The sequence below is a fragment of the Nerophis lumbriciformis genome, linkage group LG31, assembly GCF_033978685.3.
Source record: "Nerophis lumbriciformis linkage group LG31, RoL_Nlum_v2.1, whole genome shotgun sequence".
Classification (NCBI taxonomy): domain Eukaryota; kingdom Metazoa; phylum Chordata; class Actinopteri; order Syngnathiformes; family Syngnathidae; genus Nerophis; species Nerophis lumbriciformis.
Window position 1 is genome coordinate 30,932,610 of NC_084578.2, and position 19,287 is coordinate 30,951,896.

At 36.5% G+C, this 19,287-nt stretch overlaps 1 protein-coding gene across 2 annotated transcripts in view; it reads left to right on the forward strand.

Annotated features, from left to right (window-relative positions):
- The window catches only part of LOC133574159 (glutaminase kidney isoform, mitochondrial-like), a 73,012-nt gene that overhangs the window by 43,083 nt on the left and 10,642 nt on the right, over window positions 1–19,287 (forward strand). Inside the window, exons 15-16 of one of the 2 annotated variants that reach the window (XM_061926239.2) lie at window positions 16,428–16,489; window positions 18,820–18,896. In XM_061926239.2, the coding sequence (XP_061782223.1) occupies window positions 16,428–16,489; window positions 18,820–18,896 (139 nt within the window). Of the gene's footprint in view, window positions 1–2,649; window positions 4,682–16,427; window positions 16,490–18,819; window positions 18,897–19,287 lie in introns of those variants that run through there. The other variant, XM_061926240.2, reaches the window with a different exon arrangement.

A 19,287-nucleotide genomic window follows, 5' to 3' on the forward strand; every position in this document is an offset into this window, starting at 1 on the left:
TATATGTATATATATATATATGTATATATATATGTTGTGTAAATGGTAAATAAAAACAAAATACAATGATTGATGATGATTGAATAGACTGCAAAGACAAAATACTTAATGTTCGAACTGGAAAACGTTGTTATTTTTTGCAAATATTAGCTCATTTAGAATTTGATGCCTGCGACATGTTTCAAAACAGCTGGCACAAGTGGCAAAAAAGACTGAGAAAGTTGAGGAATGCTCATCAAACACTTATTTGGAACATCCCACAGGTGAACAGGCTCATTGGGAACAGGTGGGTGCCATGATTGGGTATAAAAGCAGCTTCCATGAAATGCTCAGTCATTCACAAACAAGGATGGGGCGAGGGTCACCACTTTATGAAAAAATGCGTGAGCAAATTGTCCAACAGTTTAAGAACAACATTTCTCAACGAGCTATTACAAGGAATTTAGGGATTTCACCATCTACGGTTCGTAATATCATCAAAAGGTTCAGAGAATCTGCAGAAAAAATTGCACTTAAGCGATGATATTATGGACCTTGGATCCCTCAGACGATACTGCATAAAAAAAAAACCCAAATCAGTGTGTAAAGGATATCACCACCTGGACTCAGGAACACTTCAGAAAACCACTGTTGGTAACTACAGTTGGTCGCTACATCTGTAAGTGCAAGTTAAAACTCTACTATGCAAAGCGAAAGCCTTTTATAAACAACACCCAGAAACGCCGCCGGCTTTGCTGGGACCGAGCCCATCTGAGATGGACTGATGCAAAGTGGAAAAGTGTTCTGTGGTCTGACGAGTCCACATTTCAAATTGTTCTTGGAAACTGTGGACGTCGTGTCCTCCGGAACAAAGAGAAAAATAATCATCTGGATTGTTATAGGCGCAAAGTACAAAAGCCAGCATCTGTGATGGTATGGGGGTGTATTAGTGCCCAAGGCATGGGTAACTTACACATCTGTGAAGGCACCATTATTTCTGAAAGGTACATACAGGTTTTGGAGCAACATATGTTGCCATCCAAGCAACGTTATCATGGACGCCCCTGCTTATTTCAGCAAGACGAGTTACAACAGCGTGGCTTCATAGTAAAAGAGTGCGGGTACTAGACTGGCCTGCCTGTAGTCCAGACCTGTCCCATTGAAAATGTGTGGCGCATATTGAAGGCCCCGGACTGTTGAACAACATAAGCTGTACATCAAGCAAGATTGGGAAATAATTCTCCCTGAAAAAACCTTCAAAAATGTGTCTCCTCAGTTCCCAAACGTTTACTGACTGTTGTTAAAAGGAAAGGCCATGTAACACAGTGGTAAAAATGCCCCTGTGCCAGCTTTTTTGCAATGTGTTGCTGCCATTAAATTCTAGGTTAATGATTATTTGCAAAAAAAAATTAAGTTTCTCAGTTTGAACATTACATATCTTGTTTTAGCAGTCTATTAAATTGAATATAAGTTGAAAAGGATTTGCAAATCATTGTATTCTGTAACACAACGTGCCAACTTCACTGGTTTTGGCTTTTGAATATATATATGTGTATATATATATATATATATATAATCTCCTAAGAATCAATGCTAAAAATGTATTACTTTTTTCCTTCTTTTTTTGCTTCTTTTATAGAAATGAATGACTGTTTTAGGGCAGTAATGTTAATGTAAACCACAAACTGCTGTTGCAAGCTAGTTTGCTATTAGCTAACCACAATTACATTTGAAGGAAAATCTTTAAACATTTAACAATGAAAAGCTGTGTAACAAAGAATCAACAATAGTGGATGGAAGGACATTTTAGACTGAGGCCCGACTAAACATCTTCAGGTAAAGTACAAAGATGATCATGTCAGTCAGTATGAACACAGTTTAGAGACTACCAGTGCAGAAAATATCAAAGTTAAGCAATGCCACAAGTTTGACCGAGTGATTTATTATTTTATTTACTGCCTGCTGCTAACCTAATCTAGCTTGGGGAAACTCATGTTAGTTTCCATGGGTGGGTAGTGTGAAACTCTAGGATAGAAGAATCTCTGAATGTTCTAATGTCACATTTCCAAGCCAGTGAGATAGCTGAGGAGTTGGGCCATAGTGGAGGTATGTGTAGATGTGGTCCTTCTCTGTTACCATGTTGTTGTTATTCAATCCACAAACTAGTTGAAACTGAATCAACAGTTTACTGCTCTATAGTGCACTTCCTTTAAAAAAAAGTTGATCAATAACCTGTTCCGCACAATCATCAAAATGATCATGGGCCTTTATATAATCAAACAATTGCTTATAGTCAAGACTTCGCCTTAACGTTTATTACAAGTGGCATTGACTTTGCCTTAAGTGGCAACACATGCATTCAAGTTTTTGCTTCTCGTAACTTGTTAACTTGTTGATGTTGATGAAATATAAAGCCACAGTAAGTCATAGAGAAAAATAAAACAGAGTAACATCGCTCAACTTTTGCTCAAATGAGGTACTTTAAGATACATACATCTGCATAGCAAAGTGTTCTAGTCATACCAAGGTGCACAATACTTATTACCTTTATATACGTATAATACAACTGAATGAGTCCGTTATTTTATGTATAGAATGTGCATCAACTGCATGACATATTCACATTGGGAAGCGAAGAGACTAATTTGTTATTCATGTCAATTGAAACAGCAGAAACTCTTCGGACCGATGGACTATGACAGTCTACAACAAGAGCTAGCACTGAAAGCCCCCCTTTGGAAAAAAGTCTCTCCCACTGAGTCGCACCAGGACACTTCTACTACTGTAGTCTATAGGATGGACAATGTCAGCAAGTGACACTATAAAAGGTCAACTTGACATGATCGTTCCTCCCACCCCTGCCACACCCTCAAATATTTATGTAAATTATTTAGAGGAATATTTATTGTTTGTGGTTACTGTTTGGGTTGACTGTTATTGTTTTATGTTTTTCCATGATGGGATATGAAATGAGATTTTCTGCAGAATTCTAAATGAAATTCCAACTCCCGCTAGTTGCCTTAGTGTGTCAAATCTGATATTCACATTCTGATCTTGTACAAATACCTATTTCATTATGATTGCTATTAGCGTCTTATTACCATTCAGTGGAAAAAAACTGTTCTCCTTTATATACAGACTGTAGTCTGAAACCAAAAAGTGTGTGTGTGTGTGTGTGTGGGTGTGTGTGTGTGTGTCTGTGTGTGTGTTTGTGTGTGTGTGTACAGCTTTGGTACAACCAAGCTTTAGACCTACAAGCTGTTGCCTATTGTATCACCTTAGACTAGTTGTATCAACACAGTAAAATATCCACTCAGTGTTATTTTTTTAATCTGTGATATTGTCAGGTCAATAAGTATTCATTTGTCCATGAGATTAAACTTCATAGTCTACTTTTCAGAATATTTCTGTAATTCAATCACAACAATGTAGCTATTGTTTTTATTCGACTGTATATGCTGGAACTTGAAGGGAAAGCGTTACCTAAAGTTGAAGTGCAGACCTTTACATACTTCACACACACTAGCAACGTTTCTTCACTTTATGAGCTTTTTACCGACAGTTCTGATCCAGTTCTTTGGTTAAAGCCAAGTTTATCTCTGCTAATGCTTGCCTGTTGGTATAATTACAGACATAAACTGGACTGATGGACTATAAAATGACAAAGATTGTCATTGGCATCTTTTATTGACCTTTTTGTTAAATTCATTACGTTTTTATAGAGAGAACCAGTATGGGCAACTGACATATAGAGATACCTCAGTTTTTGTAATCCGTTTCAAACGGATTAAAAACCAAAAGCCAAAGTAATTTGACCGTAGACCACCTTTTATGATCAATTTTGGTGTTCAAACAAAAGCTTATCAATCACAATTGATATAATATTTATTGACCTGTTGGGAGTGACTACCTCTGGCTTTTTGTACTTAATAGCAAGGCACATGCTTCAGCATTGTTCGTCTTTTGCATCTTGACAAAAATAAAGCTTCTGTAAAGATTCTTCGAAAACTGCTGCTGGAATTGATCTTTTCAGGATTCCAACCCACCCTTTGATCACTCCGCAGTTATGTTTTTCCCTAAACTCCACATGACTGAGTGTCAGTTCAGTGTGGACACGTAGTTCTAAATAAGTGACCTTAGCATGTATTACTGCTCAAATATTCCCAGTTAAGGACAGTTTTACTCTGGTAAAGTTTTCCTGAAGATGCTTTGCTTTTGATAACAAACTCCCATATCATATATATTTAGGAGATCTGACCTTCCAGTAATTCGCAATTCACGAAAATCCACTACTCCCTGCGAATATTGCGCGGCCTTGCAACTTTGTCCAATCCCCTCAACTTCTTAACACATTGGCCAGTCATTTTGGCCAATTAAATTTGTTTACATGCTCATCAACTGTCTAATCAAATCATATTTGTTTTTTGTTTGTGTTGGCAAACTAGAAACAGCAACATATAACAATATTTGAACTCTTTATTGTTCTAACAAATAGTACTCATTCGAAGTTCAAAACCGCTTACAGTTCAGCGCCGAGCTTTCTGGTTAATGTAGTATATAAACATTTATCAAGACATTGACAGAGATGTTGAAGTGTAATGATAATCGCTCATTTTCTTTCATTTACGAAATGAGAATCACCGCTATAATGGCACTTAACAGTTTCAACTGTAAAACATACATAAAGAATGTCTGCCACTTGTTGACAGCGTACATTAAGGGAGCCTTTTGTGGTGTTTGTTTTCATAACACAGTAATTTGACAATAGGTTTAGAGAATGTTCATTTACTGCTATGTAGTAAGTTAGGTTTTGTTACTCTGTGTTAATCAAACAAGTGAAACATTAGCATTTGTGCGCAAAAAAACCAAGTTGTGTCCGTTATGTTATAATGAACACATTGACAACAAATTCATAAAATCTCAAGCTGAAAAGATTAACCACGCAAGTTTTGGCAATATTTTTATAAAGGTTGTCGCAAAATCAGGAATTTTAGGCGGCAATAATCTCAAAAGCTAACAAGATCCTGGAGGGACTAAATAACTAGCACTTTTGGTTGCTTACTGATTCAAAACTGCCTTGCAGTTAAATCACATTTGATTGTTAGCATGTAAACACATTATATAGCCTAGACTTCTAGAGCATTTATATATTCAGTAGTGCCTCAAGTTAGTTGTATTTCTCAGGTGTGTCGAGCTTTAAGCAGTGTGCATTTATACACATTGCTGATTGGACTAAAAAGAGAATTTCAACAATGTGACTTGAAAAGATTAGTCCGGTTGGAATGTCATACTGCTGAAATGGGAATGCTTGCAGGGTTTTTACTTAAGTTCAATGTGAGATCTGTTTGTTTTATGGGTTTTTGTTGGTGGTCATAGACCCTTTTGTTTTCTTAAATTCTTTGTGCAGTATTTTATTGTGCAAAGTATTCAACAGCCTCTGCTAACAGGCATTTAATTGGCCTTTTTATTGTCTTTCTTGGTAAATCAAAAAAGCAGCATGCGGGTAAGACAATTATTTTATTCTAAACATTGGAGGAAACAACACTAAGGATATTACCAGGGGTGTCCCGATCTGATATTGATTATTGGTCCAATGTCAGCAAAAAACAAGTGTTGGGTTATATAATCTTGCATGTAAGATTTTCGATACAAGCAGTCTGGCAGTGCGTTTACTTGTGCAAAGCTGGACAGCAAGTTACCATCTAAATGTTCTCCAAGGTTGCTCTTTTCCTGTATTTTCGTCAAGTCGTTTACCAGAGGTAAACATGGCAGGCTATAGGCTACTAGGAGCTGACACAAGAAAGACATATGTAATATGTGTTCTTAATTGAACAATATTGCAGTCTAAAACAGCACATTTGTTAGAAAAAAGTAAGTATCAAATAATAATAACTGTCTCCAAGGCAGAAGCATATTAGAAAGTATCCAGTAAAAAAAGCCTCAGCATCATTCAATTTACTGCAACATGAGCTTAATGAAATATTGTGGCCATTAGGTGTTGCCAAAAAACAATCACTACTTCACTTCAACATAGATAGCATAAGTCCATTGCAGATAGTTAATAATAAATATGTTAGTATTTTTCATACCTACCAATGTTCTTTGTTGGAGTCATTTCTGTTGATCACACCTTTTCTAACATTCCACAAGTCTAAATAATAAAATCATGTATGATTCTTGTATCAATATTGATATTGGTCAATACGCAAGGCTCCAAAATCAGGACCATATCGGAGAAGTAAAATCAGAGTGCTCCTAGTTATTATATAGGAAAATGTGCTATTTTAGGACCTTAACTAAACATACAAACTGGGGAAATAATTTGTCATGGTAAAGGTGGGAATGCCTCCCGATTTGTCCGGCATTTACTCTAAAGTTCTGTCCTTGCATGTCAACTATTAGATCAGATTCATCCAGCACTGATACAAAGCAACCAATCTGGACTGATCATTTCAAACTTGATTTTTCTGTTTCCCAAAGAATGAAACAAGTCTAATGTTGTGTGCTTGAGGCTATACCTTGTAATATGAAACAATACAATTCTTGCATAAGAGGCTTTTGAATAGTTTCATCGTCAGTTTCATGTTTGCTTCGCTGTCATACTTAACTTTTGCATGCTCCTCATTTATGTATGAATTTAATTAGGATACTTTGTTGTATGTTCTTTTAATTTCTTTCACATTTTATGTTGATTTCTGTCTTGGACATTAATTTTATCCTGCGTGACACTGATTAGACATAAACATTTACCAAGACTTTGGAAATGTAAAGTTTTGAATAAGTACATGTATTTATTTATTCATATGTGTATGTATGTGTATATATATGTATATACAGTACATATACACATATATATATATTTATATACATATACACATATATATTTATATACATATACACATATATATATTTATATACATATACACATATATATATTTATATACATACACACACATATGTATATTTATATACATGCACACACATGTATATATACATATATATATATATATATATATATATATATATATATATATATATATATAGTACACTGTAATTTGTAATAATTTTTGAAGAGCAATGTATTTGTTCATGAATGGACCTTACATTTCCAAGTTGGTACTGTCAAAGTTTTTTGTCTTTGGATTTATTTTCTTTGTCCACATGGGTGTATTTGTGATATGTATAGATGTATATGTACATAAACTATTTCATTGTAACTGTGTGGTGTTGCATGTAAAATAAAACATCAAATAAAGCACTTATAGATACGCATTATCCTGTTGCTTGATGAATCCATTTGCAAACTCTACCAGTGTTTCCCTACAGGCCTGCAATCTGTTTGTGGTAATTGTTTGATGATGCTATTGTCTAATTTGCATGATTGGCCATGACGCATGTATTTTATATGTGCTGGCACATCGTTTTATTTTGCAGGAAGTATAACTATTAATATATATATATATACATATATATATATATATGTGTGTGTGTGTGTGTGTGTGTGTATATATGTATGTATATATATATATATATGTATATATAAATACACCCACACACACAAGGTGGGTAAGGAAAGTATTCAGGCCCCTTTAAATGTTTCACTCTTTGTTTCATTGCAGCTATTTGCTCAAATCTAAAAATGTTATTTTATTTTTCAGTGAAGAACACTGAGCACCCCATCTTGACAGAAAAAATAGAAATGTAGAAATGTTTGCAAATGTCATAAAAATGTAAAAAACTCAAACATCACATGTACATAAGTATTCAGACCCATTGCGCAATAATTTGCACCTTTGGCAGCAATTACAGCCTCAAGTATTTTTGAATACGATGCCACAAGCTTGGCACACCTTTTTGCAGCACCTCAAATTCCATTAGGTTGGGTGGGAAGTGTTGGTTTTCATCCAGGATGTCTTTGTATATTGCTGCATTCAGTGTCTAGTCTAGTCTAGTCTGGGAGATGACCAAGAACCAGATGGTCACTCTGTCAGACCTTCCTTTGTGGAGAGAGGAGAACCATCTCTGAGCAGTCCATTAATCGGGTCTCTATGGTATAGTGGTCAGACGGCAGCCATTTCTTAGTAAAAGGTTTGCCAAAATGCACCTTAAAGACTCTCAGACCATGAGAAACAAAATGATCTGGTCTGATGAGACAAAGTTTGAAGTCTTTGGAGTGAATGCCAGGCATCATGTTTGGAGGAAACCAGGCAGCCTCATCACCAGGCCAATACCATCCATACAGTGAAGCATGGTGGTGGCAGCATCATGCCTTGGGGATGGTTTTCAGTGGGAGACTAGTCAGGATAAAGAGAAAGATGAATGCAGCAATTTACAAAGACATCCTGGATGAAAACCAACGCTACACCTCCAATCTGATGGAGCTCAGGAGGTGCTGCAAAGAGGAATAGGTGAAACTGCCCAACGATAGGTGTGCCAAGCTTGTGGCATCGTATTCAAAAAGACTCGAGGCTGTAATTCTGCCAAAGGTGCATCAATAAAGTATTGAACAAAGGGTCTGAATACTTAAGTACGTGTGTTATATTTATAATGAATTTGAAAAAAAACGATATTCCTGTTTCCTTCTGTCAAGATGGGGTGCTGATTGTACATTAACAAAAAATAAAATTTACACACCTAATTGTGTCCACGGCAGCAAAATGGCTGATCAAACAAAACAGAAGTCCTCGCCATGAACCCACTAGCTGTGGAAGCTCACTTTTCAATCAGCTAAACAAACTCAATAGCTCCGCAGTGACGTTTTGGTGAATTTACTGAGAGATTTGTGAAACTGAAACAACACAGAAAGTTTATAATACTAACACAGACGCCTGTAAACCTGTTAGCATATTGGCTAATGCTAAGGACGCTAGCTTGATTACATTACGATAGCATGTACAAATATGCATGAAAACACTACTGTCAAACATGTGATGGTTTAGTACCAGTAAGTATGAATCCTTTTAGTTATTTTGTAAAACTTACAAACAATGCTTGGAGTGATGCATTCGACACTCATCTTTCATTGCCACCTTCAAATCTCTCCTGAAAACAAAATAGCTTACTCATGTTAATCAGTTGCCTCTATGTCACTGTTCTTATTTATATATATTTGTTTTTTTAATTGTTTGTCACATGACTGATTGATCTTTTAATCTGTTGTAAGGCGACCTTGATAGCTGAGAAAGGCGCCCATAGATAAAATGAATTATTAGAATTATTATTATGAACAAAAAAACTAGAGATAGCCGATAAATGCTTTAAAATGTGATATCGGAAATGATCGGTATCGGTTTCAAAAAGTCAAATGTATGACTTTTTAAAACGCTGCTGTGTACACGGACGTAGGGAGAAGTACAGAGCGCCAATAAACCTTAAAGGCACTGCCCAGTCACATAATATCTACGGCTTTTCACACACACAAATGAATGAAATTCATACTTGGTCAACAGCCATACAGGTCACACTGAGGGTGGCCGTATAAATAAATTTAACACTGTTACAAATATGCGCCACACTGTGAACCCATACCAAACAAGAATGACAAACACATTTCGGGAGAACATCCGCACCGTAACACAACATAAACACAACAGAACAAATACCCAGAACCCCTTGCAGCACTAACTCTTCCGGGACGCTACAATATACACCCCCGCTAACCCCTCCCCACCTCAACCCCGCCCACCTCAACCTCCTCATGCTCTCTCAGGGAGAGCATGTCCCAAATTCCAAGCTGCTGTTTTGAGGCATGTTAAAAAAAATAATGCACTTTCTGACTTCAATAATAAATATGGCAGTGCCATGTTGGCATTTTTTTCCATAACTTGAGTTGATTTATTTTGGAAAACCTTGTTACATTGTTTAATGCATCCAGCGGGGCATCACAACAAAATTAGGCATAATAATGTGTTAATTCCATGATTGTATATATCGGTATCGGTTGATATCGGAATCGGTAATTAAGAGTTGGACAATATCGGATATCGGCAAAATAGCCATATCGGACATCTCTAAAAAAACAAAAAAAACAAGTAGAAATGCTATGGATGACTACTACGGAACGGCACTTGTACTTCCAGTTCAAAGCACTAAACAGAAGGAAATACTGTAGTGAGCGAACTCGCTCAAAAGATCGCAACATAGCACAAACAATAACACACCTTTTCAGTGTCTCTGCTTGTGTTCTATTAAAAACGTGTATGTTAAATACAAAAATTATGGCTGTTAGCGAAGAAAAATCCATAAATTAGCCGCACTGTTGATAAGCCGCAGGGTTGAAAGCGTGGAAAAATTGTAGCGGTTTATAGTCCGGAAAATACGATATCAATATTGGTTTTGATATGAAAAAAAAATACTGTTCATCAGTACCAAATAGAGCAATACGGGAAAGAGTTTAGCCTCTAACCCAAAAAGCTATACTTCAGCTTTTTTCATGGCGCTAAATAGGACAAGTTCTAGAGCAGTGGTTCTTAACCTGGGTTCGATGGAACCCTAGGGGTTCGGTGAGTCGGCCTCAGGGGTTCGGCGGAGGTCAAAACACACCCGACTCATCATGTAAATACAAGCTTCTCCCTACCGGCGTATTACGGATACGGCAACAGCTGACTGGTTTGCAGGTGTGTCATTTGTTGTGAGTTTATGCACCGTGTTGCTTTTGTTCTTTGAACAAGGTGATGTTCATGCACGCTTCATTTTATGCACCAGTACAAAAACATGGTAACAATTTAGTATGGGGAACACATATTCACCATTAATTAGTTGCTTATTAACATGCAAATTAGTAACATATTGGCTCTTAACTAGTCATTAATAAGTACTTATTAATGACTTATTTGGCATGGCCTTATTATAACCCAAATAACTCTAAATTAAGTCTTTATTACTTAGAATGTGTTCCCCTAGTGTCCAAATAACTCTAAATTAAGTCTTTGTTACTTAGAATATGTTCCCCATACTAAAGTGTTACCAAAAACATATAACTTTGTCTTGAATTTGAAAAAAAATCAATTTTATTTTTCACTAAAGAAGGGTTCGGTGAATGCGTATATGAAACTGGTGGGGCTCGGTACCTCTAACAAGGTTAAGAACCACTGTTCTAGAGGCACTCAGCATCAAGGGTTGGAATTGGGGTTTAAATCACCAAAAATGATTCCCGGGCGTGGCCACCGCTTCTGCCCACTGCTCCCCTCACCTCCCAGGGGGTGAACAAGGGGATGGGTCAAATGCAGAGGACAAATTTCACCACACCTAGTGTGTGTGTGACAATCATTGGTACTTTAACTTAAATAAAAGCAGTCATTGTGGAAAAAAGGACAATATAAAGACTCACATTTAAAATCTACTTATTATAAAAATATCCAAATAAAATGTTGTCTTAATATATGCATTACATTTTTCATTTGAATATTTCACTGCCAAAACCAGTTTTAGTGTCATTTATTTTCCATTTTTTTATATAAACAAGCTCTAAAACAGGTTCTGAAATGGTTTGGCTGCAGGACCCACCATTACTCCTTAATCTTTCCACTTAAATTTGTCAACTATCTTACATTTAACGAAAACAAAGTGCAGTTTGAATTTGTTCTCGTGCAAATTAACACATTTAAATTTGTATCCACAATTTCAAAACGCATGTGTGAAGGTTTATTTTGCTCCTGCTAACGTTTGGTCTCTACTTGCTAGTTTAGCACAGTGTTTTTCAACCACTAGTGTGCCGCGGGACACAGTCTGGTGTGCCGTGGTAGATTATCTAGTTTCACCTATTTGGGTTAAAGATATTATTTGCAAACCAGTAATTATAGTCTGCCAATTATGTGTTGTTGAGTGTCGGTGCTGTCTCGAGCTCGGCAGAGTAACCGTGTAATACTCTTCCATATCAGTTGGTGGCAGCCGGTAGCTAATTGCTTTGTAGATGTCGGAAACAGCGGGAGGCAGTGTGCAGGTAAAAAGGTATCTAATGCTTAAACCAAAAATAAACAAAAGGTGAGTGCCCCTACGAAAAGGCATTGAAGCTTAGGGAAGGCTATGCAGAACGAAACTAAAACTGAACTGGCTACAAAGTAAACAAAAACAGAATTCTGGACGACAGCAAAGACTTACTGTGGAGCAAAGACAGCGTCCACAAAGTACATCCGTACATGACATGACAATCAACAGTGTCCCCACAAAGAAGGACAAAAACAACTGAACTATTCTTGATTGCTAAAACAAAGTAGATGCGGTAAATATCGCTCAAAGGAAGACATGAAAATGCTACAGGAAAACACCAAAAAAAGAGAAAAAGCCACCAAAATAGGAGCGCAAGACAAGTAAAAAACTACACACAGGAAAACAGCAACAAACTCAAAAGAAGTCACGGCGCGATGTGTCAGGTGGTGACAGTACACCTACTTTGAGACAAGAGCTATTTTGATGCATGTTTGAATTCATATCCATCAATTGCGACAACGGCTTTTTACTGTCAACTGAGTTTCATTTTTTAATGATTTCTGCTGGTGGTGTGCCTCCGGATTTTTTCAGCGCAAAAAAAACGTGCCTTAGCTCAAAAAAGGTTGAAAAACACTGGTTTAGCAGACGGATAACAGGTTCTTAATAAACTGCAGTTGAGTTTCGTTTAAGATCTGTTACTTTGGAGTGCCGTAAAAATGAAACATGCAAAAATAATCACTCACATTAGATCAAATCATTTATCTGCAACATTCAACGTGTACAAAATGCATTTAAACAAATGTGCTTGCTTGATGCTTATTTACATTGAAAATCCCATATACCGTACACGCTAGCGATTAGCATAGCAATTTTTATGGCAATTTTTTTAAAAACCTCCAAATGTGATAATAAAATAGACCAGTTTTTTTCAACCACTGTGCCGCGGCACACAAGTGCACCGTGAGATATTGTCTGGTGTGCCGTGGGAGATGATGAAATTTCACCTAATTGGGTTAAAAATATTTTTTGCAAACCAGTGGGAGCAGGTAGCTAATTGCTTTGTAGATGTCGGGAACATGGTTTGTCGTGATCACAATATGCAGACGACAGCGGGAGGCAGTGTGCAGGTAAAAAGGTGTCTAATGCTTAAACCAAAAATAAACAAAAGCTTAGGGATGGTTATGCAAAACAAAGCTAAAACTGAACTGGCAGCAAAGTAAACAAAAACAGAATGCTGGACGACAGCAAAGACTTACAGCGTGTGGAGCAGCAGACGGCGTCCACAAAGTACATCCGTACATGACATGACAATTAACAACAAAATAAGGGTGCAAGACAAGAACTAAAACACTACACACAGAAAAACACCAAAAAACTCTAAATAAGTCACGGCATGATGTGACAGGTCATGACAGTACACCTACTTTGAGACAAGAGCCAATTTGATGCATGCTTGGTTATGGTTTGAATTCATATCCGACAATTGCGAGAACAACTTTTTATTGTCAATATCGGCTGCTGAGTTTCATGTTTTAATGTTTTCTGCTGGTGGTGTGCCTCGAGATTTTTTCAATGAAAAAAAAGTGCATTGGCTCAGAAAAGGTTGAAAAACACTGAAATAGACAATTTATATGCCGCTGTTAATTAGCATTACAAAGTTTTCTTGACACCCTCGTGGATGATCATTATATGATAACCCACTGCAAAAACTAAATACCCCCTCTGACTAAAAAACAAGATTTTCTCTTTTTTCTTTTTGCCCGGGCAAAGATTGGCAACCCCCTAAAACTGGGTTGTGACTCACCAGTTGAAAATGACTGGTATTTAGTATGACTCCTCATTTATTAGTTACCCGTCATTTAGTTAGATTTGTGTTTGCTCTACTGCAGTGGCTCTCAAACTTTTTAAATAGGGATGTCCGATAATGGCTTTTTGCCCATATCCGATATTCCGATATTGTCCAAGTCTTTAATTACCGATACCGATTTCAACCGATATATGCAGTTGTGGAATTAACACATTATTATGCCTCATTTGGACAACCAGGTATGGTGAAGATAAGGTACTTTTTAAAAAAATTAATAAAATAAGATAAATAAATTAAAAACATTTTCTTGAATAAAAAAGAAAGTAAAACAGTTAAATAAAAACTAGTAATTAATAAAAATGAGTAAAATGAAGTGTTAAAGGTTAGTACTATTAGTGGACCAGCATGTGTGCTTACGGGCTGTATCCCTTGCAGACTGTATTGATATATATTGATATATAATGTAGGAACCACAATATTAATAACAGAAAGAAACAACCCTTTTGTGTGAATGAGTGTAAATGGGGGAGGGAGGTTTTTTGGGTTGGTGCACTAATTGTAAGTGTATCTTGTGTTTTTTATGTTGATTTAATAAAAAAAACAAAAACAAAAAAACGATACCGATAGTAAAAAAAAAAACATACCGATAATTTCCGATATTACATTTTAACGCATTTATCGGCATCTCTATTTTTAAATCAAGTTCCACCTCAGAAGACACTTGGCTCTTCAAGTACCACCATAATGACCAACATTGAAATACAGTAGCGTAGTAAATACTGATAAAGTTGAGGAATGCTCATAGAACACTTATTTGGAACATCCCACAGGTGTGCAGGCTAATTGGGAACAGGTGGGTGCCATGATTGGGTATAAAAGTAGATTCCATGAAATGCTCAGTCATTCACAAACAAGGATGGGGCGAGGGTCACCACTTTGTCAACAAATGCGTGAGCAAATTGTTGAACAGTTTAAGAAAAACCTTTCTCAACCAGCTATTGCAAGGAATTTAGGGATTTCACCATCTACAGTCCGTAATATCATCAAAGGGTTCAGAGAATCTGGAGAAATCACTGCACGTAAGCAACTAAGCCCGTGACCTTCAATCCCTCAGGCTGTACTGCATCAACAAGCGACATCAGTGTGTAAAGGATATCACCACATGGGCTCAGGAACACTTCAGAAACCCACTGTCAGTAACTACAGTTGGTCGCTACATCTGTAAGTGCAAGTTAAAACTCTCCTATGCAAGGCGAAAACCGTTTATCAACAACACCCAGAAACGCCGTCGGCTTCACTGGGCCTGAGCTCATCTGAGATGGACTGATACAAAGTGGAAAAGTGTTCTGTGGTCTGACGAGTCCACATTTCAAACTGTTTTTGGAAACTGTGGACGTCGTGTCGTCCAGACCAAAGAGGAAAAGAACCATCCGGATTGTTATAGGCGCAAAGTTGAAAAGCCAGCATCTGTGATGGTATGGGGGTGTATTAGTGCCCAAGACATGGGTAACTTACACATCTGTGAAGGCACCATTAATGCTGAAAGGTACATACAGGTTTTGGAGCAACATATGTTGCCATCCAAGCAACGTTACCAAGGACGCCCCTGCTTATTTCAGCAAGACAATGCCAAGCCACCTGTTACATCAACGTGGCTTCATAGTAAAAGAGTGCGGGTATTAGACTGGCCTGCCTGTAGTCCAGACCTGTCTTCCATTGAAAATGTGTGGCGCATTATGAAGCCTAAAATAGCACAACGGATACCCCCGGACTGTTGAACAACTTAAGCTGTACATCAAGCAAGAATGGGAAAGAATTCCACCTGAGAAGCTTAAAAAATGTGTCTCCTCAGTTCCCAAACGTTTACTGAGTGTTGTTAAAAGGAAAGGCCATGTAACACAGTGGTGAACATGCCCTTCCCCAACTACTTTGGCACGTGTTGCAGCCATGAAATTCTAAGTTAATTATTATTTGCAAAAAATAAATAAAGTTTATGAGTTTGAACATCAAATATGTTGTCTTTGTAGTGCATTCAATTGAATATGGGTTGAAAAGGATTTGCAAATCATTGTATTCCGCTTATATTTACATCTAACACAATTTCCCAACTCATATGGAAACGGGGTTTGTACTTCCTCCATCAAGTGTTCATTATTCGGATTTGTAATATAAACTAACCCACATTTCCAGGTTGGCTCGTAACCACCGGTAGTTCGTAGAACCATTTCTACCAGCCAATATGCAAATAATAATAATCCAAATTGAGAAAGATAGATAGATAGAGAGACAGTACTTTATTGATTCCTTCAGGAAAATTAAAATTCCAGCAGCAGTGTACACAATTGAGAATGAATGTAAAAAGTAAAAATTAAAAATTGGGGGTATAAATGGAAATAAAATAGACAATATACCAATAAGAATAAAAATAAAAAACAACAATAAGAATGAATATATAACAGTGAAAATAAGAATATAACAAGAGAAACTAGGCAGTAGTGACCATGTTATGAAAATGTATTGCACTTTATTGTTTTGCATCCCCTGTCATCCTTTATTTGAAATTATGATTCAGTATGTAAAAAAAGGCTTTACGATGGAAAAACAATCCATTTCTGCTATTGAAATATTCCAGCAAGCGCTGCAAATGTTCTCACATTTGTTTTGTAATTCCATCCCTTTGTTGTTGTGCAACTTTGTACTCTCTAATCTGCAGGTCAAGTCTGTCATTAACTTGCTGTTTGCTGCCTACACAGGAGATGTCTCTGCTCTGAGGAGGTAAACATGCTGAATTTTGTACTGATCACACTTCATTCACCCAGTGAGGAGAGAAATATTTCACATTTCAACAGTACTGTATGTCAAGTTTTGGGAAAACCTTTCTTCGAGGCATGAAGTGCAACGATACAGCAGAATCGGTTAGGTCACGCTCCTGGACTTCCATGTTCAAATTTCAAAAATGTTTCCCCCACAACATAAACACAACATAGCCAGTTAACATCTAAAAGTAATTAAATAATAACATAAGGTTGGTCTTTTCTTGTATTTTATTCAAGTCATTTAGGAATGGTAAACATGGTAGGCTATAGGCTACTGGGAGCTAGCAGCTACACAACAGCTAAGCACACAATAGTACACAAGCTACACATGTAATAAGTGTCCTTAATTGAACAATATTGCAGTCTAAAATAGTGGCCCATTGTTATCTGCTGTCTGTTTGGCCCGCAGTGGTACACCGTTGTAATACACTTTTCAACCACTTGTGGCAGTAATGACAATATCAAACAAGTCTGAAGTCATAAAAAAATGTAAGCGCAAAAATGATGACAAAGTGATAAAGCAGTTGATTAGTATTTATTTTCAAATCAGCCTGACCTAAGCCACGATAATCATTTTTGTGATTAACACATGGTTTCATATCATTTGACGAGGTTGGTCCTGTTAAAACTCAAAGTAGGTTAGAGTAAGATGACTAATTAATTCAGTGTTAATATTTGAGTGGGGCCCTCTGTAGTGACATTTGTCAATGCAAACAAGTATTGAGTAATTAGTTACTGATACAAAGTCTCTAAGACAGAAGCGCATTAGAAAGTATCCAGTAACAAACGTGTCCACATCACTCAGATGACTACATAGTAAGCGTAAATGAATCAACTATTGTGGCCACTGGGTGTTGCCAAAAAAAAATACTGTGTTTTTCACATCAACCATTGTTCTCTGTTAAGCGAATTTCACTTGATTAAGCCACTTTTAACATTCCATTGCAAAATAATAAAAGTATATATACTGTATATACTTTTATTCAACATTGGAATCAAGGCTTCAATGTCGGTAACCTTTTTGAAGCATTGACATAATTATACTTGTTAATAAAGTCTATATTATTTACTTTAATATTCTGGCCACTTAATTTTGAATTTGTTGGCCCTTTTTTGTACAAAAAAAATGTAAACTTTTTATTTCTTCCAAAAAAAAACATGATTATTTGTTATATTTTAATTCCATCTTTGAAACTTTAAAACATAATTAGGTTTTTACGTGGGTTTTAACAAAGCTGGTTTTAACCAAATCCATGCAATAATTTGTTTTTAGTAATATAAGATAAAATGACTAGATTTGAAGGGAAAAAACGACTAAAGACTAGTGAAATTATCTGTCCATGCAGCTAGTTAATTTTACTTGATAAGACACCCTAAATGAAGATTTATATAACTGGACTTTTAAAATTCAAATAAGTATTTTATTTTGAAAACAATCATTTTTCAACTCGCTGTTCTTAACTTAAGCATCCTCGGGATGTAGCATAATTTTCTATGTGGGGAAAACCAAAATATCTTAAAATAGTTATTTTTTTCCAATGTTAACATTTTTAAACTACAATAGAAAAAATATAATTATTCATGCAAAAATTAAGATTATGATGTAAATCTCTTAAAACTAGGGACAACAAAAAAAATCTTGGCAAGTGGAAAATCATTTGAAGTGTATACGAGGCGGTGACTTTGGGTTTAGGGTGGAATGGGCTGCCCTATAGGAGCCCCTAGACTAGGGGTGTCAAACGAACAGGTTTTATCCGGCCCGCGGGATGAGTTTGCAAAGTATAAAAATGAGTTGAAATTTTTGAATGAAAGAAACCGCTGTTCTAAATGTGTCCACTAGATGTCACAATAGCAATTCTTTGTATCTTTGTAGATGATGCTACATATGTCAAACAAATCAACCACATGTTAGTGCACCAGATGAGGCAAATGAGCAAACTATATAAATAACATCCTGTAATGAGATTTTGATATTATTTTTTTTATCTTGATAGATTTAAAATTAACACCAAAGAGTTGACTGATGAACATTATCACATAATGTATTCAAAAAGTATAAATAACAACAAATAAAGATACAATACTGTTAACCGCAACATGTAAGTGTAAAAAAAACCCCAACAACATTATGATTTGTACATTTTCAGAATTTGAAGTTGTCGTGCCGTGATTTTATCAGTCCGGCCCACTTGGGAGTAGATTTTCCTCCATGTGGCCCCCGATCTTAAGACACCGATTTAATTTGAGGTTAGTAAACAAAAGGATTTGTTGCTGTGTGTGTCTGTGCAGGTTTGCCCTGTCATCCATGGACATGGAGCAGAGGGACTATGACTCCAGAACAGCCCTCCATGTGGCAGCAGCTGAAGGTAATAAAATCATACCAATAGGAGGAATAGTTATAATCGTAATAATTACTTAGTTTATTTCCAATTACAGTGGAACCTCACTTTAGGAACTTGATTGGTTCTTGAACATGGTTCGCAAACCAATTTTTTTTTATAGTGAAACAGAATTCCCTCTAAGAATCAATGTTTATAATTGATTATAGTATGCTAGTGTCATTCCACATATACAACAACATTTAATTTCCACCACAAACCCGTTCAAGATAGACAAACATTGTACAGGTAGACAGAACAGGAACGGTGATGAGTCGCCACTACGGCGCCCCGTGATAGGAAGAAAAAGGGTAGGCGCTAGGGTTGGATGAGGTAAAAAAACAAAAAAGTCAATCTCAGACTGGGGTCCTATGGCGGT